We start from the raw sequence: 24,253 nt of genomic DNA, 5'->3' as shown, positions 1-24,253 counted from the left end.
TGGGGAAACCAGCTAGCCATATACAGAAAACAGAAACTAGACCCCTGCCTTACACATTATGCAAAAATTGACTCAAGATGGATTAAAGACTTAAATATAAAACCCAAAACCATAAAAACCCTAGAAGAAAACCTAGGCAATATCATTCAGGACATAGGCATGGGCAAAAATTTCATGATAAAAACACCAAAAAGAATTGGAACAGAAGCCAAAATTGACAAATGAGATCAAATTAAACTAAAGAGCTTCTGCACAGCAAAATAAACTATCATCAGAGGGAACAGACAAACTACTGAATGAGGGAACATTTTTGCAATCTATCCCTCTGACAAAGGTCTAATATCCAGAATCTACAAGAAACTCAAACAAATTTACAAGAAAAAAAAACAAACAACACCATCAAAAAGTGGACAAAAGATCTAAACAGACACTTCTCAAAAAAAGACATTTATGCAGCCAACACACTTATGAAAAAAGCTCAATATCACTGATCATTAGAGAAACACAAATCAAAACCACTATGAGATACAATCTCATGCCAGTCAGAATGGCAATTATTAAAAAGTCAAAAAAATAGATGCTGGAGAAGCTTGGGAGAAATATGAAAGCTTTTACATGGTTGGTGGAAATGTAAGTTAGTTCACCCATCATGGAAAACAGTGTGGTAATTCCTCAAAGATCTACAACCAGAAACACCATTTGACCTAGCAATCCCATTACTTGGTATATACCCAAAGGAATATAAATCATTCTACTATAAAGACACATGCACATGTATGTCTATTGCAGCACTGTTTACAATATCAAAGATATAGAACCAACCCAAATGCTCATCAATGATAAACCAGAAAAAGAAAATGTGATACATCAATTTCTTCAAAAACAAAATAAAATACCTAGGAATCCAACTTAGAACAGTTGTGACTGACCTCTTCAAAGAGAACTATAAACCACTGCTCAATGAAATAAAGGAGGACACAAACAAATGGAAGGACATTCTATGCTCATGGATAGGAAGAATCAATATTGTGAAAATGGCCATACTGCTCAAGGTAATTCATAGATTCAATGCCATCCCCATTAAGCTACCAATGACTTTCTTCACAGAACTGGAAAAACTTATTTAAAGCTCATATGGAACCAAAAAAGAGCCCACATTGCCAAGACAATCCTAAGCCAAAGGAGCAAAGCTGGAGGTCTCACACTACCTGACTTCAAACTATACTACAAGGCTACAGTAACCAAAACAGCATCGTACTGGTACCAAAACAGACATATAGACCAATGGAACAGAACAGAGCCCTCAGAAATAATACCACACATCTACAACCATCTGATGTTTGACAAACCTGACAAAAACAAGCAATGGGGAAAGGATTCCCTATTTAATAAATGGTGCTGGGAAAACTGGCTAGCCGTATGTAGAAAGCTGAAACTGGATCTCTTCCTTACACCTGATATGAAAATCAGTTCAAGATGTATTAGAGACTTAAATGTTAGACCTAAAGTCACAAAAATCTTAGAAGAAAAGCTAGGCAAAACCTTTCAGGACATAGGCACGGGCAAGGACTTCATGTCTAAAACAACAAAAGCAATGGCAACAAAAGCCAAAATTGACAAATGGGATCTAATTAAACTAAAGAGCTTCTGCACAGCAAAAGAAACTACCATCAGAGTGAACAGGCAACCTACAGAATGGGAGAAAATGTTTGCAATCTACTTATCTGATAAAGGGCTAATGTCCAGAAACTACAAAGACCTCAAACAAATTTACAAGAAAAAAACAACCCCATCAAAAAGTGGTTGAAGGATATGAACAGACACTTCTCAAAAGAAGACATTTATGCAGCCAACAGACACATGAAAAAATGCTCATCATCACTCACCATCAGAGAAATGCAAATCAAAATCACAATGAGATACCATCTCACACCAGTTAGAATGACGATCATTAAAAAGTCAGGAAACAACAGGTATTGGAGAGGATGTGGAGAAATAGGAACACTTTTACACTGTTGCACTGTTGGTGGGACTGTAAACTAGTTCAACCATTGTGAAAGACAGTGTGGCGATTCCTCAAGGATCTAGAAGTAGAAATACCATTTGACCCAGCCATCTCATTACTGGGTATATACCCAAAGGATTATAAATCATGCTGCTATAAAGGCACAAGCACGCATATGTTTATTGTGGCACTATTCACAATAGCAAAGACTTGGAACCAACCCAAATGTCCATCAACGACAGACTGGATTAAGAAAATGTGGCACATACACACCATGGAATCCTATGCAGCCTTAAAAAAGGATGAGTTCATGTCCTTTGTAGGGACATGGATGCAGCTGGAAACCATCATTCTCAGCAAACTACCACAAGAACAGAAAACCAAACACTGTATGTTCTCACTCATAGGTGAGAACTGAACAATGAGAACACTTGGATACAGGAAGGAGAACATCACACACTGGGGCCTTTTGTGGGGTGGGGGGAGGGAATAGGGATAGCATTAAGAGATATATCTAATGTAAATGACGAGTTAATAGGTGCAGCACACCAACATGGAACTTGAATACATATGTAACAAACCTACACATTTTGCACATGTATCCTAGAACTTAAAGTATAATAAAAACATTTCAAAAAATTAAATGTGATACATGTACACTATGGAATACTATGTGCCATAAAAAGGAATGAGATCATGTCTGTTGCAGGGACATGGATGCAACTCAAAGCCATTATCCTCAGCAAACTAACAAAGAACAGAAAACCAAACACCACGTGTTCTCACTCATAACAGGGAGTTGAACAATGAAAATACACGGACTCAGAGAGGAGAACAACACACACTGGGGCCACTTGGGGCATGGAAGGTGAGTGAGAGTATCAGTACAAATAGCTAGTTCATGAGGGGCTTAACATCTAGATGACAGGTTGATAGGTGCTGCAAACCACCATGGCATGTATATAACTATGTAACAAACCCGCACATTCTGCACATGTATCCTGGAACTTAAAGTAAAATAAAACTGTTTTAAAAAAATGCAAACCGACCAGGTACGGTGGCTCACACCTGTAATCCCGGCACTTTGGGAGGCCGAGGAGGGCAGATCACGAGGTCAAGAGATCAAGACCATACTCCTGGCCAACAGAGTGAAACTCCATCTCTACTAAAAATACAAAAATTAGCTGGACATGGTGATGTGCACCTGTAGTCCCAGATGCTCGGGAGGCTGAGGCAGGAGAATCACCTGAACCCAGGAGACAGAGGTTGCAGTGAGCCGAGATAGTGCCACTGCACTCCAGCCTGGTGACAGAGTAAGACTCCATCTCAAAAAAAAAAAACAAAAAAGTGAACCTACCAGTACTCACATTAAATTTAAACAGACCAAAAAAAAAGACAAAATAATGATCTTTGAAATCTTTTATTTAAGGAGATAAAACATTTGAAGTATACAATTAAATGTAACCTATGTTTTATATATGTGTGTCTATATATATTGCACATATATGTGTATATATGTATCCATATATCTCTCTGGTTGTGTGTGTACTGAAAATAAATATTTTTAAAAGAGTATATGGAGATCGGGTGTGGTGGCTCACACCTGTAATCCCAACACTTTGGGAGGCCAAGGTGGGAGGATCATGTGAGGACAGGAGTTCAAGACCAGTCTGGCCAACAGGGTGAAATTCTGTGTCCACTAATAATACAAAACTTAGCCAAGAGTGGGGGATGAGCATCTGTAGTCCCAGATACTTGGGAGGTTGAAGCATGAGAATCACTTGAACCCAGGAGACATAAATTGCAGTCAGCCAAGTTTGCTCCATTGCACTCAAACCTGGGTGACAGAGAGAGACTCTATCTCAAAAAAAAAAAAAAAAAAAAAAAAAAAAAAGATTATGAGAAATAAACGGTTATCTGAATTGAGCATATGTTGAGACATAAATAAATGCTAAATAATTGTATTAGATTTCAATTCATAAAAATTATATGTTCTAGTCATACTAGAAATAAATTATAAATCCAAAAACTGAAAACTAAACACAATCTCTAATACTTTAAAATAAAAAAATATTTTTTTAAATTCAGTCAACAAAAAATTCTAATTATAAATGTGCCATTCTCTCATCAACTATTCTTCCAAGTATACATCCAACAAAAATGAATAAATATGTACACCTAGTAAAATATACATATATCTTAATACCATAATTATTAGTAGGATCAAAAAATGTTAACCACACAAATATCCATTAATCATAAAATGAAGAGATCATCTGTGGTCTTTGTCAATCAACTGAATACTTTACACCAGTGCAATTAAACAACTGCTAAACAAAGACAGAAATGAATATGTATTATTTAATTCAATTATATAAACAATCAATATTAATCTATGATATTAGAATTCAGGTTGCTACTTAATTTGAGGACAAAAGTAGTGACTAAAATGGCCAGGAGGAGAGAGTTCTTCTATGCAGTTTGTGATAAATTGGTGTCTTCATTTTGGGATAATGTCTAAGATAATCTTAAAATTTTGAGATAGTCACATAGTGTATATACATTTATCCTATGTATTTCCCATTCAAAGTTTTATTGTAGAAGATATATAGCATATTTTAAAGTTCTAGAAATCAAATAGCAAAATAAGCATGAAGCACTGGAGAAATCCTATGGGTGCCTATAGTGTGGCCAGGAAGCCTCTCTAAGAGGTATCATTTAAAGAGAAACCTCAAAAAGAAATAGAAGCAAACCTCAAGTAGTTGCAAGAAAGAATGCTCAATGAGAGAGACACGAGACAAAAGGTGTAAAGGGGCTAACGTGAGAACACCTTCAGGAGTTTAAAGAACAACAGAAGGCCATTGTCTCTAGAAGACAGTGTACAGGGGTAAGTGTTAGGACAAGTAGGTGCCTTTGTAAGTTCTCTAGACCAAAGACAGATTTGGATTTTATTCTTAATGTAACAAGAAACTAGATGGAAATCTTAACAGGCAAGTGTCATAATTTGATATTAATTTAGAAAATACTCTGGCTAGTAGAAAGAAAATATGGTAGAAGACAGAAGATTAGAGTAGAAGCTGAGAAACTAGTTAGGAGACATTTCACCAGTTGTGACACAATTCTTCTTTAAATATATCAAAATGGGCTGAGCACAGTGGTTCATGCCTGTAGGGCCAACACTTTGGGAGGCAGAGGCAGGAGAATGACTTGACCACAGGAGTTCCAGACCAGTAGGGGTACTACAGCAAGACCTCATATCTAAAAAAGTAAAAAATAAAAAAATAGCCAGGGATGGTAGTGCGCAGCTGTAGCCCCAGCTTCTCATGAGGCTGAGGTGGAGGATTACTTGAGACCAAAAGGGAAAGGCTGCACTGAGCTATGATCATGTGACTGCACTCAGCCTATATAATGGAGCAAAATCCTGTCTCAAAAAAATTTTTTTTAAAAATTGAAAATACCAAAATGATCATTCCCAGATTCCATTTCCACTATCTTACTTATAGCACTTAGAGTGGCTCACAATATTTTCTGTTCTAGAAAGACATTAACTTTCCCACCTAAAATTCCATTTTTCATTTGTAAAGGTATTTGTCAATTATAAAACTCCCATTTAAAAACCAAAATTTCTGTAATGACATATATTAAAACATTCAAATTTTATGTCAATTCAATGACACTTACTTTGAATCATTTGTATGACACTTTTCAAAGACCGTCCACAGACTTGATATGCTTAAGCAATAAATTTACTTTTAATGTTGATATCTTTATGTTCATCCTTCAGCTATAAAGAGAATGCCATGAAATTATCAAGAATTCATCATGATCAACCAATGAAGCCCCTGGATCGAGCAGTCTTCTGGATTGAGTTTGTTATGCGCCACAAAGGAGCCAAGCACCTTCGGGTCGCAGCTCACAACCTCACCTGGATCCAGTACCACTCTTTGGATGTGATAGCATTCCTGCTGGCCTGCGTGGCAGCTGTGATATTTATCATCACAAAATGTTGCCTGTTTTGCTTCCGAAAGCTTGCTAAAACAGGAAAGAAGAAGAAACGGGATTAGTTATATCAAAAGCCTGAAGTGGAATGACTGAAAGATGGGACTCCTCCTTTATTCTGGCATGGAGGGTTTTGAATGGAGGATTTCCTTTTTCCTGTGACAAAACATCTTTTCACAACTTATCCCATTAAGTCAAAATTTATTTTCCAGGGATTTAATATGTGCTTTAGTTGGAATTATTCTCTGTCAATGATTTTTAAACTATGAAAAATAACAATAATATAAAACCTTATGGGCTTACATTGAAATTTGTTATTCTAATCCAAAAGTTACATGCAAAAGTCACTGAGCTTCATTATGTTTCAAACATTGTATTTGAACACAACAACATTAAGAACTCCACTCATAGTATCAACATTGTTTTGCAAATACTCAGAACATTTTGGCTTCATTTTGAGCAGAATTTTTGTTTTTACTTTTGCCAATGAAATCTTCAAGAATTAAATTATGTAAAAAGTCTCACTCTTTCTTTTGAGATTGCAATACCAGTAGTGTTGCTTGGCTTTTACTGTGTATTCAGACTTAACATCACTTCTTTCCTAAAAGACATGGCAAATTTATTCCTAGAATGAAAGATAGTTTAACAAACAAAAATTAACACGTATGTTATGCCACATTAATAGAGATTTACATAACAAACTAGAAAACCTAGAAATAAATCCATGAATATATACAGCTAACTGATCTTCAACAAGAGTCTCAAATATACTCAATGAAGAAAGATGAGTTTCTTCAAAAATTGGTGCTGAGAAAACCAGATGTCCACAAGCAAAAGAAAAAAATTGAACCCTTGTTTTTTATCATACACAAAAATCAACTCAAAATGGATGAAAGATGGCAACATAAGACTGAAAACAGAAAAACTTCCAGAAGATGGAGATCTGGTAAGATGGTTGAATAGGAACAGCTCCTGTCTGCAGCTCTCAGTGGGACCAGTGCAGAAGGCAGGGTGTTTCTGCATTGCCAGGGATCTTCCTCCCATAGCCAAGGGAAGCCATGAGGGACTGCATTATCCAGCCCAGATATTATGCTTTCCCCGTGGTTTTTGTAATCCACAGAGCAGGATATTCCCTGTTCTGCCAACACTACCAGGGCCCTGGGTTGCAAGCACCAAACTGGGCAGCTGTTTGGGCAGACACCAAGCTAGCTACAGGGTTTTTTTTTTTTTTTTTTTTTTTTTGCTGTTGTTGTTGTTTTGTTTGTTTGTTTTTGTACCCCACTGGTGCCTGGAACCCAAGTGAGACAGAACCATTCACTGCCCTGGAAAGGGGGCTGAAGCCAGGGATCCAAGTGGTGTCTCTTAGTAGGTCCCACTCCCATGGAGTCCAACACACAAGGAACCTCTAGCTTGAAATTCTCGCTGCCAGCACAGCAATCTGAAGTCAACCTGGGACAGTCAAGTTTGGTGGGGGGAGGGGTCATTACTGAGGCTTGAGTAAGCGGTTTTCCCCTCACAGTGCTAAGGAGGCCAGGAAATTCATACTGGGCAGAATTCACCACAGCATGGCAAAGCGGCTGTGGCCAGACTACCTCTCTAAATTCCTCCCCACTGGGCAGGGCATCTCTGAAAGAAAAGCAGCAGCACCAGTCAGGGACTTATAGATAAAACTCCCATCTCCTTGGGACAGAGCACCTGGGGGAAGGAGCAGCTGTGGGCAAAGCTTCAGCAGATTTAAGCCTTCCTGCCTGCCAGCTTTGAAGAAAACAGTGGATCCTGACAAGGAGGATTCTCCCAGCAGAGTGCTTGAGCTCTGCTAAGGGACAGACTGCCTCCTCAAGTGGGTCCCTGAACCCCATGCCTCCTGACTGGGAGAGAACTTCCAGCAAGGTTTGACAGACACTTCATACAGGAGAGCTCCAGCTGGCATCAGGCCCTCCCCCCACCCACACAGGACAAGTCTTCCAGAGGAAGGAGCAGGCAGCAATCTTTGTTGTTCCACAGCCTCTCTACTGGTGATACCCAGGCAAACAGGGTCTGGAGTGGACCTCCAGCAAACTGCAGGAGACCTACAGAAGAGGGGCCTGACTGAAGAAAGTAATAACATCAACATAAAAGACCCCCACCCTAAAACCCCATCCAATGGTCATCACCCTCAAAGGTCAAAAGTAGATAAATCTAGGAAGATGAGGAAAAACTAGCATAAAAATGCAAAAATTTCCAAAAACTAGAATGCCTCTTCTCCTCAAAATAATTGCAACTCCTTTCCAGCAAGGGCACAAAACTGGATGGAGAAGGAGTTTGCTGAGTTAACAGAAGTAAGCTTCAGAAGGTGGATATTAGCAAACTCCTCTGAGCTAGAGGGGAACTCATGTTCTAACCCAATGCAAGGAAGCTAAGAACCTTGATAAAAGGTTACAGGAACTGCTAACTACAATAACCATTTTAGAGAAGAACATTAATGACCTGATGAAGCTAAAAAAACCCAGCACCAGAACTTCGTGAAGCATACAGAAGTAGCAATAGCTAGACTGATGAAGCAGAAGAAAAGATGTCAGAGATTGAAGGTCAACTTAATGAAATAAGGAGTGATTGTTTTTCCTGAAAGTGATGGGGAAAATGGAACCAAGTTGGAAAACATTCTTCAAGATATTATCCAGGAGAACTTCCCCAACCTAGCAAGACAGGCCAACATTCAAATCCAGGAAATACAGAAAACAACACTAATATACTCCTCGAGAAGAGGAACCCCAAGATAATCATCAGATTCTCCAAGGTTGAAAGAAAGGAAAAAATGTGTAAGGCAGCCAGAGAGAGAGAATGGTCCAGTTATCCACAAAGGGAAGCCCATCAGACTAAGAGTGAATCTCTCTGCAGAAACCCTGCAAACCAGAAGAGAGTGGGTGCCAATATTCAACATTCTTAAATAAAAGAATTTTTAACATGGAATTTCATATCCAACCAAACTAAGCTTCATAAGTGAAGGAGAAATAAAATCCTTACAGACAAGCAAATGCTGAGGATTTTGTCACCACCAGGCCTACCTTACAAGAGCTCCTGAAGGAAGCACTAAATATGGATAGGAAAAACAGGTACCAGACACTGCAAAAGCACACCAAAATATAAAGACCAATGACACTATGAAGAAACTGCATCAACTAATGAGAAAAATAAACAGCTAGCATCATGATGACAGGATCAAATTCACACATAACAATATTAACCTTACAGGTAAATGGGCTAAATGCCACAATTAAAAGACACAGACTGGCAAATTGGATAAAGAGTCAGGATCCATCGGTGTGCTGTGTTAAGGAGACCCATGTCACATGCAAAGACACACATAGGCTCAAAATAAATAAAGGTATGGAGGAATATTTACCAAGCAAATGGAAAGCAAAAAGCAGCAGGGGTTGCAATCCTAGTCTCTGATAAAACAAACTTTAAACCAAGAAAGATCAAAAGAGACAAAGAAGGCCACTACATAATGGTAAAGGGACCAATGCAACAAGAAGAGCTAACTATCACAATATATATGCACCCAATACAGGAGCACTCAGATTCATAAAAGAAGTTCTTAGAGACGTACAAAGAGACTTAGATCCCACACAATAATAGTGGGAGACTTTAACTCTCCACTGTCAATATTAGACAGATCAATGATACAGAAAGTTAACAAGGCTATTCAGGACTTAACTCATCTCTGGAACGAGCTGACCTAATAGACATCTATGGAACTCTCCAACCCAAATCAACAGAATATACATTCTTCTCAGCAGCACATAGCGCTTACTCTAAAATCAACCATATAATTGGAAGTAAAACACTTCTCAACAAATGCAAAAGAACAGAAATCATAACAAACAGTCTCTCAGACCACAGTGCAATCAAATTAGAACTCAGGATTAAGAAATTCACTGAAAACCATTCAACTACATGGAAACTGAATAACCTGCTCCTGGATGACTACTGGGTTAAATAACAAAGTTAAGGCAAAAATAACAAAGTTTGTTGAAATCAATGAGAACAAAGAGACAACACACCAGGATCTCTAGGACACAGCTAAAGCAGTGTTTAGAGTGAAATTTATGGCACTAAATTCCCACAAGATAAAGCAGGAAAGATCTAAAATTGACACCCTAACATCACCATCAAAAGAACTAGAGAAGCAAGAGCAAACAAATTCAAAAGCTAGCAGAAGACAAGAAATAACTAAGATCAGAGCTGAACTGAAAGAGATGGAGACATAAAACATCCTTCCAAAAAAAGTCAATGAATACAGGAGCTGGTTTTTTGAAAAGATTAACAAAATAGACCACTAGCCAAGCTAATAAAAAGGAAAAGAGAGAACAATAAAATAGACTCAATAAAAAAGGATAAATAGGATATCACCACTGATCTCACAGAAATACAAACTACCATCAGAAAATACTACAAAAACACCTCAATGCAAATAAACTAGAAAATCTAGAAGTGGATAAACTCCTGGATACATGCAGCCTCACAAGACTAAACCAAAAAGAAGTCAAATCCCTGAATAGAACAAAATGATAAGTTCTGAAATTGAGGCAGTAATTAATAGCCTACCAACCAAAACAAGCCCAGGACCAGACAGATTTGCAGCCAAATTCTACCAGATGTAAAAACAAGATCTGGTACCTTTCCTTCTGAAACTATTCCAAACAACAGAAAAAGAGGGAACTCTCCCTAACTCATTTTATGAGGCCAGCATCATGCTGATGACAAAGCCTGGCAGAGACACAACAAAAAAAGAAAATTTCAGGCCAATATCCCTGATGAACATCAATGTGAAAATCCTCAATAAAATACTGGCAAACTGCATCTAACAACACATCAAAAAGCTTATCCACCACAATCAAGTCAACTTCATACCTGGGATGCAAGGCTGGTTCAATATACAGAACTCAATGAACATAATCCATCACATAAACAGAACCAATCACAAATACTATGTGATTATCTCAATAGATGCAGGAAAGGCCTTCAATAAAATTCAACATGGCTTCATACTAAAAACTGTCAATACACTAGGTATTGATGGAACGTATATCAAAATAATAAGAGCAATTTATGACACATCTGTAGCCCATATCATACTGAATGGGAAAAAGCTGGAAGCATTCCCTTTTAAAACCAGCACAAGACAAGGATACCCTCTCTCACGATTCCTTTTCAACATAGTATTGGAAGTTCTGGCCAGGGCAATCAGGCAAGAGAAAGAAATAAAGTGTATTGAAATAGAAAGAGAGGACGTCAAGTTGTCTGTGTTTGCAGATGATATGATTCTATATTTGGAAAACTCCATCATCTCAGCCCAAAAACTCCTTAAGCTGATAAGCAAGTTCAGCAAAGTCTCCGGAAACAAAATCAATGGGCAAAAATCACAAGCATTCCTGTACACTGATAATAGGCAAACTGAGAGCCAAATCATGAGTGAACTCCCATTCACAAGCACTACAAAGAGAATAAAATACCTAGGAATATGCCTAAAAAGAGACGTGAAGGATTTCTTCAAGGAGAACTACAAACCACTGCTCAAGGAAATAAGAGAGGACACAAACAAATGAAAAAACATTCCATACTCACAGACAGGAAGAATCAATATCATGAAAATGGCCACAGTGCTTAAAGTAGTTTATAGATTCAATGCTATTTAAATCAAGCTACTATTGACTTTCTTCTCAGAACTAGAAAAAACTACTTTACATTTTATATGGAACCAAAATAGAGTTTATATAGCCAAGACGACCGTAAGCAAAAAACAAAACAAAACACACACAAAAAAACAAAGCTGGTGGCATCACTCTACCTGACTTCAAATTATATTACAAAGCTACAGTAACCAAAACAGCATGGTACTTGTACCAAGACAGCTATATAGACCAATGGAAGAGAACAGAGGCTTCAGAAATAACACCACACATCTACAACCATCTGATCTTTGACAAACTTGACAAAAACAAGCAATGGGGAAAGGATTCCCTATTTAATAAATGGTACTGGGAAAACTTGCTAACCATATGCAGAAAAAAGAAACTGGTCCCCTTTCTTACACCTTATACAAAAATTAACTCAAGATGGATTAAAGACTTAAATGTAAAACCCAAAATCATAAGAACCCTAGGAGAAAACCTAGGCAATACCATTCAAGACACAGACATGGGCAAAGACTTCATGACTAAAACACCAAAAGCAATTGCAGCAAAAGTCAAAATTGACAAATGAAATCTAATTAAACTAAAGAGCTTCTGGACAGCAAAATAAGCTATCATCAGAGGGAAGAGGCAACCTACAGAATAGGGGAACATTTTTGCACTCTATCCCTCTGGCAAAAGTCTAATATCTAGAATCTATGAGGAACTTAAATTTACAAGACAAAAACAAACAACACCATCAAAAAGTGGGCAAAGGATATAAAAAGACATTTCTCAAAGAAAGACATTTACATGGCTGGCCAACAAACATACGAAGAAAAATTCATCATCACTGGTCATTAGAGAAATACAAATAAAAGCCAGAATGAGATACCTTCTCATGCCAGTTAGAATGACAATCATTAAAAAGTCAAGAAACAACAGATGCTGGAGAGGATGTGGAGAAATAGGAACACTTTTACACTGCTGATGGCAGTGCAAATTAGTTCAACCATTGTGGAGGACATTGTGGCAATTCCTCAAGGATCTAGAACCAGAAATACCATTTGATCCAGCAATCCCATTACTGAGTATACACCCAAAGGATTACAAATCATTCTACTATAAAGACACATGCACACGTACGTTTACTGCAATACTATTTACAATAGCAAAGACTTGGAAACAACCCAAATGCCTATCAATGATAGACCAAATAAAGAAAACGTGTACATATACACCATGGAATACGATGCAGCCATAAAAAAAAAAGAATGAGTTCATATCCTTTGCAAGGATATGGATAGAGGCCATCATTCTCAGCAAACTAACATAGGAACAGAAAACCAAACACTGCATGTTCTCACTCATAAGAAGGAGTTGAACAATAAGAACACAGACACAGGCTGGGCGTGGTGCCTCAAGCCTGTAATTCCAGCACTTTGGGAGGCCGAGACGGGTGGATCACGAGGTCAGGAGATCGAGACCATCCTGGCTAACACAGTGAAACCCCATCTCTACTAAAAAAGTACAAAAAACTAGCCGGGCAAGGTGGCGGACACCTGTAGTCCCAGCTACTCGGGAGGCTGAGGCAGGAGAACAGTGTAAACCTGGGAGGCGGAGCTTGCAGTGAGATGAGATCCGGCCACTGCACTCCAGCCTGGGCAACAGAGCGAGACTCCATCTCAAAAAAAAAAAAAAAACAGACACAGAGAGGGGAACATCACACACCAGGGCCTGTCAGGGGGTCTGGGGCAAGGGGAGGGAGAGCATTAGGACAAACACCTAATGCATGCAGGGATTAAAACCTAGATGACGGGTTGTTGGGTGCAGCAAACCACAATGGCACATGTATACCTACGTAACAAACCTGCACTTTCTGTACCTGTATCACAGAACTTACAATAAAATAAATAAAAAATAAATAAAAATTTGAAAAATAAGAATAAATAAAAGTAATAGGTGAAGCAGCATCATTGTCTGGGGTAAATACGCAAGACTCATCATCTCACTCCAGGGAAACTGAAAACATTGAAAACATTGATACACAAGCATGAGTTTAAAAATGGAGGTTTAATAGGGGAAAGAAAGAGAAAAGAAAATAGCTCTCCTTACTGCAGAAAGATGCTCCCGAATGGATCTTCTACTCCCATGGTGAGATGCACAGGGGTTTATAGGTGAACTTGAGGAGGCAGTGTCTGATTTATATAGGGCCCAAAGGATTGGTGGAACCAGGTGTGCCATTTACGTAGTGTAAGAAGAAGCTGGTTGCCTCACCCTAGTCTTCTATTATGCAAATGTTTTCTCTGCCTGGCCAGTGCCATGTCGCCTGTTTCTTTACTGCACGTGTAGATGACAAAGAAAAGGAAAGAGGGAATCTCCACGTTGAATATACCTGGCTTCAAGATATCCCGTCGCTTTTCTTTTTTTTTTTTTTTTTTTTTTTTTTTCTATTATACTTTAAGTTCTGGGGTACATGAGCAGAACGTGCAGTTTTGTTACATAGGTATATATGTGCCACAGTGGTTTGCTGCACCCATCAACCCATCACCTCCATTAGATATTTCTCCTAATGCTATTCCTCCCCTAGATCCCCACCCCTAACAGGCCCCAGTGTGTGATGTTCCCCTCCCTGTGTCCATGTGATCTCATTGTTCAACTTCCACTTATGAATGAAAACAAGTGGTGTTTGATTTTCTGTTCTTGTGTTAGTTTGTTGAAAATGATGGTTTCGAGTGAACAGGCAACCTACAGAATGGGAAAAAATTTTTGCAATCTACTCATCTGACAAAGGGCTAATATCCAGAACCTACAAAGAACTCAAACAAATTTACAAGAAAAAAACAAACAACCCCATCAAAAAGTGGGCAAAGGATATGAACAGACATTTCTCAAAAGAAGACATTCATACAGCCAACAGACACATGAAAAAATGCTCATCATCACTGGCCATCAGAGAAATGCAAATCAAAACCACAATGAGATACCATCTCACACCAGTTAGAATGGCAATCATTAAAAAGTCAGGAAACAACAGGTGCTGGAGAGGATGTGGAGAAATAGGAACACTTTTACATTGTTGGTGGGATTGTAAACTAGTTCAACCATTATGGAAAACAGTATGGCGATTCCTCAAGGATCTAGAACTAGAAGTACCATATGACCCAGCCATCCCATTATTGGGTATATACCCAAAGGATTATAAATCATGCTGCTATAGAGACACATGCACACGTATGTTTATTGCAGCACTATTCACAATAGCAAAGACTTGGAATCAACCCAAATGTCCATCAGTGACAGACTGGATTAAGAAAATGTGGCACATATACACTATGGAATACTATGCAGCCATAAAAAAGGATGAGTTTGTGTCCTTTGTAGGGACATGGATGCAGCTGGAAACCATCATTCTCAGCAAACTATCGCAAGAACAGAAAACCAAACACCGCATGTTCTCACTCATAGGTGGGAACTGAACAATGAGATCACTTGGACTCAGGAAGGGGAACATCACACATCGGGGCCTATCACAGGGAGGGGGGAGGGAGGAGGGGGGAGGGGAGAGAGATTGCATTGGGAGTTATACCTGATGTAAATGACGAGTTGATGTGTGCTGAGGAGTTGATGGGTGCAGCACACCAACATGGCACAAGTATACATATGTAACAAACCTGCACATTATGCACATGTACCCTAGAACTTAAAGTATAATAATTAAAAAAAAAAAAAAATGATGGTTTCCAGCTTTATCCATGTCCCTGCAAAGGACATGAATTCATCTTTTTTAGGTCTGCATAGTATTCCATGGTATATATGTGCCACATTTTCTTTATCCAGTCTATCATTGATGGACATTTGGGTTGGTTCCAAGTCTTTGTTACTGTGAATAGTGCTGCAATAAACATACGTGTGCCTGTGTCTTTATAGTAGAATGATTTAGAATCCTTTGGGTATACACCCAGTAATGGGATTGCTGGGTCAAATGGTATTTCTGGTTCTAGATCCTTGAGGAATTGTTGGCACAGTTGCCAGCATTTACCTACGCAAGCTTTAAGCTTGTTTATCTATGTTTGAAGCTTGATTTTTCAGGCTGCTTTTTGTTAACAAGGAAATGATTTGGGGGGTTGCTTTTTATTAAAAGGAAACCTTACTGAGGACTCTCACCCTCACTATTTGCCTAAATAATTTCTTTCTATCTCCTGTATCACAGGCATAGCTTTATCAGAAACCTGAGAAAACGTACAGTATTTAATCATATAAAAAGTAATATACTGTGAAAATGAAACAAAAGAGAAAAAGAAGGCTCTAATACATTTGATCAAATTAGGCTGCACGTCGTATTTTTTCAGCCAATTATTTTTTCTAGCTTTAGCTGTGTCCAGGAGCTTTGTACAGTCATATTCTGATAGGACAGGTCTCTCATTTTCTGCACCAGGCTTCTTTTAACATCTCTTCATGGAACCATCAAAGAAACTCAGCTAGCACTCACTCACATATGCATAACCTGGCAGTGTGAACAATAGAAAGTGATGGTTAATGATCATGCTTTACATCCACACAGCTTTCTACGGGGTCCGCATACGCTTAAGTCCCAACAGTTCACAGTGATGATTAGCTTGGTAACACATTCTTGTACTGACTTTTCTCCCTTCTTGTTTCACCCTTTCCTGTCCCCTACTCCTGTACCCTAAGAACATTTCTCAAATTAAGTTATTGTGCCCTCATTCTTATCTCAGGCTTTGCTTTCTGAGAGAAACAGACTATTGCAACTTGGGCAAGTGGCACTAAAAAGCAAACCCACAAAATGGGACTTTGGAATTTAATAACTCATTGATAACTGGCAAAAACAATCTCATTGCCAATTACACTTGAGAGGTGATAACTCTTGGTATTCAGTAAAATTACTTTGATCAAAATGGATACAATTCACACAGGAGAGAGAAGAATTGAGGTGAAAGACACGGAGAAAGTGAATCATTGCTTTATCAACAGTATAAAGATCATGGTAAATACACAGTTTATAAATTGAAGACTTTTAACAGTTTTAGAGAGCTTGTAAAAAGAAAAAAAAGTAGGGTCAGTTTGAATAAATATCAAGTCAAAATATGCTATGTAAGCCAGATGTTCTTGGCAGCATTTAAAGAGTCTCGACTTCTGCAGCAGCAGCAGCTGACCACATTGAGAATTTCATCGCAAAACTACAGTGATGCACAGGAGACAACACTCTCTGCCTCTACTACACTTTATGCCAAATTCATGGCCTGAAGAGCAAAATAATGGGACTCAGAGACTTGGAGTTGGGGAACAAAACTGAAAATCTGGGACCACCGTATTCCTCTGTGGGTTGGGAGATAAGTAGTGCTGCTAATCCTTAATGTGCATCTGGCTATGACATCAACTCTTTTCTAAAAAAATATGGCAGTGCATTTGGCTTCTTCCAACTTAGATCATTTTGCAGTAAAGTTGACCCTTGCACAGCAGCAGACCTAGGGGCAAATCTCTCCTATCACACAGCCAAAAATCCATTTATAAGTTTTGACTCCACAAAATTTAACTATGGATAGTTTACTGTTGACCAGAAGCCTTACCAATAACATGAACAGTAAATTAACACATATTGTGCGTGCTGTGTGTATTGCATACTATATTTTTACAATAAAGTAAGCTAGACAAAAGAAAATGTTACTAAGAAAATCACAAGGAAGGTTAAATATGTTTACTATTTATTAAGTGGAAGTGGATCATTGTAAAGGTTTTCTTCTTCACGTATTCACGTTAAGTAGTCAAAGGAGGAAGAGAAAAAGAAGTTGGCCTTGTTATCTCAGGGTGGCAGAAGAAAATCTGCATATAACCAGACATTCAGTTCAAACCTCCGTGTTGTTCAAGGATCAAAAGCATAATATATGAGAAATTAGAGATCAAATGACTCCTACCTGACAAATACTACAAAATTTGTTTGGGAAAACCTTTGTTCACAAGCTAATTCTCTTGTCCCCATGAACTTTTATAAAGCGTCAACTGGTTGCTTTCAGGGTTAGTTTTAAACTTCAATAATGGATAAAATGTCTGAATTGTAGGCTGTGATAATATAGAACCAGCACTTTAAGGGGACTTACCGATTTTGATTATCACAAATGTACATGTGTCCTTCTTCCAAACCAAGGCACAGAATTATTGAGTTACCTTACAGATGTTTGTGAAACTGAATGTGTTTGTAGAAGACAGTTAAAAATGATAATTATTCTATATAACCCTATTTTATATAAGGATATCTCATGTTTCTGTCTTTCCTCAGAAGCCTGTAGCTCTATTCATCCCATAACACTAATATGAAAACATAAGTCATTTAGCATGACTAAAAATAAGATAATCATTTTTTAAAATGTAAGCACACTGCAACTAATCATAATCAGTAATAATAAAAATAACACAAAAATTACCAAAAAAGTGACAAATAATAAAATCTCAGAAATTGTCAAGGCCCTCCTAAAAGCTACACATCAAGGAAACACTTTATGATCAAAGTAATATGGGTTAACAAAAACCTATATGTCTTTATTGGTAAGAAGACCATCATCCAAGTCTCACAACAACCACTCTATGACCTATGGCATGAATGTACTTTAAAAATAAATTAAAACTTTGATGCTAAGGAAATTATTGGAAGAGATTGCAGCAGATTTTTTTTATAAAATATATCTAGATAAATGTAACATTTTTAAGAAAAATTGAATGAATATAGTGTCATAGTAAATAATATTGTTAAATCATGCATACAAACCTAAAGTAATTTACATCAAGCCTATCCTGCTACACATAGACAAAGGACTGGTATCCCTTGTATAGTGAGAGCTATTATATATCATCAACCAAAAAGACAAACAGACCAATATGAAAATAGATGAAGGATATGAATTGACAATTCACAGAAGTAAAACGTGGTCAATCACATAAAAAAAGATGGCAAAAGTTACTTGTACTAGAAAATTGGACACTATAATTTATTAAGTCAATAATGTTAAGTCAATGAATTTTTTTAACTTTTATTAAGCTCAGGGATACATGTGCAAGTTTGTTACATAGGTAAATATGTGTCATCACCCAGGTATTAATCCCAGTATCCACTACTCATTTTTCCTGATCCTCTCCCCCTGCCTGCCTTCCATCCTCCAATAGGCCCCAGTGTGTGTTGTTCATGTGTTCTCAACATTTAGCTTTCTGTGTATCCATGTGTTCTCATCATTTAGCTTCCACTTGTAAATGAGAACATGTGGCATTTGTTTGTCTGTTCCAAGATCTAATGACAGAAATACCATTTGACCCAGCAATCCCATTACCGGCTATATACCCAAAGGAATATAATCATTCTATTAAAAAGACACATGCACATATATGTTCATTGCAACACTATTCACAATAGCAAAGACGTGGCATGAACCTAAACGTCCATCAATAATAGACTGAATAAGGAAAGTGCAGTATGACTACACCATGGATTACTATGTAGCTATAAAAAGTCAATGAATTATTTTCCCACAGAAGATTGATCAAACATAAGAATCTGAGAAGAGTTTGTGAGAGAGTATAATGTGAAATAACCCTTTCAAAAAAAATTAAACATACACTTTGACTCTGCAATTCTACATCTAGTCATCTGCCATCCAGATATACTTGCACCTGAGTGCATGTACGCACAGGATGTTCCCTCCATCACTTACATGGCTATCAGTCAATGAACACACATATCTCCCACAAAAGGTAGAAGGTATGCAGCAGTTACAGAGAACAGGCATATTACAGACAATATCATGGAATGCTCCCCACGTCACTTTGCTAAATGAAAAACAAGTTCCAGAAAAAAAATAAGCATAATATTCTTCTTTGAAATAAAATTAAGAATCTGTAAATCTGTATAAACATAGAGGACTCTACGTTTAATTTTGATTCTATATATTTCATTCACTATCCTTTCACAAATTTGTTTTTATATATTAATTATATAGTTTTAAAAATTAATTAGTGAAATAAACATATTGATTTAAGATAGCATGTTCTCTTTTTTTAATATAATATTACCAATCTATTAGTGCCATTTAGAAAACGTAAATTGACCAGGAATCTGGTACTCTCTATCTGATAAATTTACAGTCTGTTTTGGGACACTTACTTGATATTTTAAATATTTATGAATAAATATATTAGAATGTTAATTAAAATTTTTAATCATGGTTAAAATTTAAATGCACCAATTTTTAAAATGTGAATGCCTTATATCAACATTTTATTAATTTTACAGTAGTTTAGTGATTTCTTCTAATTTTTAAGGTTATATTTGTGGTAATTTTGAGATGTGATTATAAATGTATTGGCAATCCTCTCGTCAAGTCATATACCCTTCCTGTGAAATTTAGCAGACTTCGTGGCTGTGTCAAAAAAGAAAATACAGTGGAAGTGAGGATCTTAACTTCCAAATCTCAGAAAGATTTGTTAATACATTTTCTGTCTGTCTCTCTGTCCTTTTCTCTGTGTTTATTTCTGTCATTCTTTTTGCCTTTCTCTCTGTTTCTCCACTCACTCTGGAGCCCTGCGCCATATCCCCAGTCCCCAGGAGAAATATACCATTTGGTGTAGAACTACATATGTATGCCTAAGAAGTCACAATTGGTCCATCACTCCAGTAGCTTGAGATTTTTAATACTAATCACCAAATATGTGAGTGATTAACCTTCAGATAATTAGCCCAAGACACCTTAGGACAGTAACCGATTGAGAAATGCTGTGCCATAAACACCTAGTTGAGCCTGGCCAACAACCTAGAATTAAAACAGATGATGATAAAATATTGCTGTTCTAAGCACATTCATTTGAGAGCAGTTGGTTACGCAGTGATAGACAACCAGAAAAAATATTTTTACATGTTTGAATTATGCACCTGTAATAATATTATGATTAATGTATACCTATGAAAAAAATGTGAATCTATGTTACATTTTGTAACTACCTGTAGCCCAGAAAGAGGAGTTAGCATAGGATGGTGAGTAAGAGCTTGCACTCTGAATCCGGATAACATATATAATCTTTGCAAAACCATTACAGAATCACATATGGTTAAGCACGTTACTTATCAGGTCTATGCTGTACATTCTCCTCCATTGAAATGGAGATGAGGCAATGGCACTACCTACTTAATAGCGTTGTTGAAGCTGAAAGAATTGCTGTATATAACTGCTGTATATAGCAAAATTCAATTTGCTATAACTATTATTATTATTATTAAATTGGTAAGTACATTTCCACAGTGAATTTGGACTTAACGCAAGCTAATACATTTTTAAATTTTATGTTTCAAATATGAATGATTAAAATAACAACACTTTCTATGTCAATAATGTACTAATAGAGCACTTAGAAAAGAGAAAGCTATAAAAGGCATCCAAATAGGAAAAGAATTCCAGGTATCACTCTTTGTTGATGATATGATTCTATACTTAGAAAATCTAAAGACAGCCTAAAGCCTGCTAGAACTGAGAAATTACTTCAGTAAGGTTTCAAGATACAAAATCAATGTAGAAAATTAATACCATTTCTATACACCAATAAGAATTCAGGCTGAAAGTCAAATCAAGAGCACAATCACATTTACACCAGTCATACAAACAAAATATACTTAAAAATACCTCTAACTAAGGAAACAAAAGATTTCTACAAGAACCACAAAGAACTGCTGAAATAAATCATAGATGACTCAAACAAATGGTAGAACATTTTGTGCTCAGGGTTAGAAGAATGAATATCATTAAAATGGCCATCCTAACCAAAGCCATCTACACATTAAATGCTATTCCTATTAAAATGGCAATGTCATTATTCACAGAATTAGAAAAAATATTCAAAAATTTACATAAAATCAAAAATTAGTCCAAATAGCTGAAGCATTCCTGAGCAAAGAGAACAAAGCCAGAGGCATAACATTACCCAACCTCTAACTAAGTTATAAAGCTGCAGACATCAAAACAGCATAGTTGTGTTACAAAAACAGACACATGAATCAATGAAACAGAATACAGAGTCCAGAAATACAGCAACAGACCTATAGTCATCTAATCTTTCACTAAGTCAACAAAAATAAGCAGTGGAGAAAAGGAATCCCTATTCAATAAATGATGGTGGGACGTAAGAAAAATAACGAAACTGAACCTCTACCTTTCACCATGCAAAAATTAACCTAAAATGAATTAAATGTTTTAATATAAGACCTAAAGCTGTAAGAATTATTGAAGAAAATCTAGGAAATATCATTCTGGACATCAGTCTTGGCAAAGAATTTATAACTAAGTCCTTGATAGCAATTGCAACAAAACTCAAAATTCCCAAGTGAGATGTAAACTGAAGAGCTTCTGCACAGCAAACTATGGAGAGTGAAAAAAAACTTATTGAATGGAAGAAAATATTAGCAAACTACCCATCTGTTAAAGGTCTAATATCTAGAATCTATAAGGAACATGAATAATTCAACAAGCAAAAATCAAGTAACCCCATTAAAAACTGGACAAAAGATGTGAACAGGTACTTCTCAAAAGAAAACATACAAGGAACTGACAAACATATGACAAAAATGCTCAACATCAATAATCATCATAGAAATGCAAATCAAAACCACAATGAGACTATCACACTAGTCATAACTGCTACTATTAAAAAGTTAAAAAAAGGATACATGGCACACATATACATATGTAACAAGCCTGCACGTTATGCACATGTACCCTAGAACTTAAAGTATTAAAAAAAAAAAAAAAAAGTTAAAAAAAAATACCAGATGCTGGTGAGGATCCAGAGAAAAGGAAATGCTTACACACTGTTGGTGGAATGCAAATTAGTTGAACTACTGTGGAAAGCAGTTTAAAGATTTCTCAAAACAGGTAAAACAGAAGCCCCTTCCATATAACAAACAAATTCACCAATTCTAAATAGAACGGAAATACAAATAGATTAATTTGTTAACTCATTATTAACATAATTAAACATAAACATCTGGCTCACTCATTAAAAATCTATATTGTTTTATTAAATTTGCATTGAATATATAGAAAGGTTAAAGGAAAAAACGAACCTGCTTAGTATAGACCGGAGATCAGAATAGGTTCTGTAAAGCCTCAGATGCTAAATATTTTTGGAATTTGCAAGCCCTTTGGACTCTTGTGCCTACTCGACTCTTCTGTTGTAGTACAAAAGCAGCCATAGACAATAAGGTAAACTCCATAAAAGTAAACAAAATCCAACAAACTGTTAGCTAGACTAAGTAAGAAAAAGTGAGAACAGACCCAGTCAATAAAATCTGAAGTGAAAGAGGAGACATAAAAACTGACTGAGGTTACAGAAACACAAATTATTACAGAATATTATGAACAACTATATACCAACAAATTGGAAAACCTAGACGATATTAACAAATTCCTAGACACATACAACCGACCAAGATAGACCCATGAAGAAATAAAAAACCTGAACAAACTAATAACAAGTAACAAGATTGAAGCTGTAATAAAAAGTTTCCATAAAAGAAAATCCCAATGTCTGATGGCTTCCAATGAAATATTATTCAGTAAAACATAGTGGGGTAACAACTGGAAATGGTAGAGTAGAAAATATCAAAGCTCTATCCTTCTATCAATTATTTAAAATAATTAATCCTCCAAAAAGTAAAAGAGGAGAAAACATAACCAACATTCAGTTAAGCCCTTATGCTAAAAATGACACAATGGCTTCAAGTCTTGTCTTTTATATACCTGCGAATATAAAATGTTAATTTACACTGTCAGGGTAAAATTCAAGAGAACTCTGTTTTAGGACCTTGTGAATTTCCTTGTGAGTAAATTGGGAAGGAGGCCCTCTGGGGAGGTATGTGACCTTCTATCTTTGCAGCTATCTATTTAGGAACAAAATGGGAGCCAGTTTTACATGCTTCATTTCCCAAGATTAACTTTTTACTTTGACATAGTGAGTTTAACATCTCAAGATTTTTACTTTCCTTTCACACTAGCAAACACAATTCAGGAACACACAAAGAGCTTAAATGCCATAAACAAATGAATTTTATTCCAGGAATGCAAAATTATGGCAATATCCAAAAGAATCAACTAATATATCATATCATTAGAACAAAGGAAAAAACTGTATAATCACTTCAATAACTGCAGAAAAACATATTTAATGAAATTCAATACTCTTCATCATAAGAACACTTAAACTAGAAGTAAAGGGGAACATCCTAAAGCTGATAAATAGTATCTATAAAAAAAATACAAGGCTAACATCACACTAAATTGACTCTTCTCACTTCCACTCAATATTGCAGTAGAACTTTCAGCCAACAAATAGTAAAAAAAAAAAAATGAAATAAATGGAATCCACATTAGAAAGAAAGAAGTTAAACTATCTCTATTGGCATATATCATGATCTTATAATAGAAAATTTTTACAACTCCACTAAAAAATATTCAAGTAAACCAATAAAACAAGTTTTGGAGATACGAGGTCAATAAACAAACAAACAAAAAATCCTACACAATTGCAACGGAAATTTAAACTA

General features: G+C 36.6%; 1 protein-coding gene across 2 annotated transcripts in view; it reads left to right on the top strand.

Annotated features, from left to right (window-relative positions):
- Positions 1–6,341, top strand: part of LOC126955126 (UDP-glucuronosyltransferase 2B20) — a 32,891-nt gene extending 26,550 nt beyond the window's left edge. For both annotated transcript variants that reach the window (XM_050791387.1, XM_050791388.1), the window contains exon 7: positions 5,790–6,341. In XM_050791387.1, the coding sequence (XP_050647344.1) occupies positions 5,790–6,069 (280 nt within the window). In that variant the 3' untranslated portion in view covers positions 6,070–6,341. The remainder of the gene's footprint in view (positions 1–5,789) is intronic.
- The last annotated feature ends 17,912 nt before the right edge of the window (positions 6,342–24,253 follow it).

The sequence above is a fragment of the Macaca thibetana genome, chromosome 5, assembly GCF_024542745.1.
Source record: "Macaca thibetana thibetana isolate TM-01 chromosome 5, ASM2454274v1, whole genome shotgun sequence".
Classification (NCBI taxonomy): domain Eukaryota; kingdom Metazoa; phylum Chordata; class Mammalia; order Primates; family Cercopithecidae; genus Macaca; species Macaca thibetana.
Note: the sequence above shows the minus strand (reverse complement) of the source record. Positions and strands in the feature narration are given on the sequence as shown.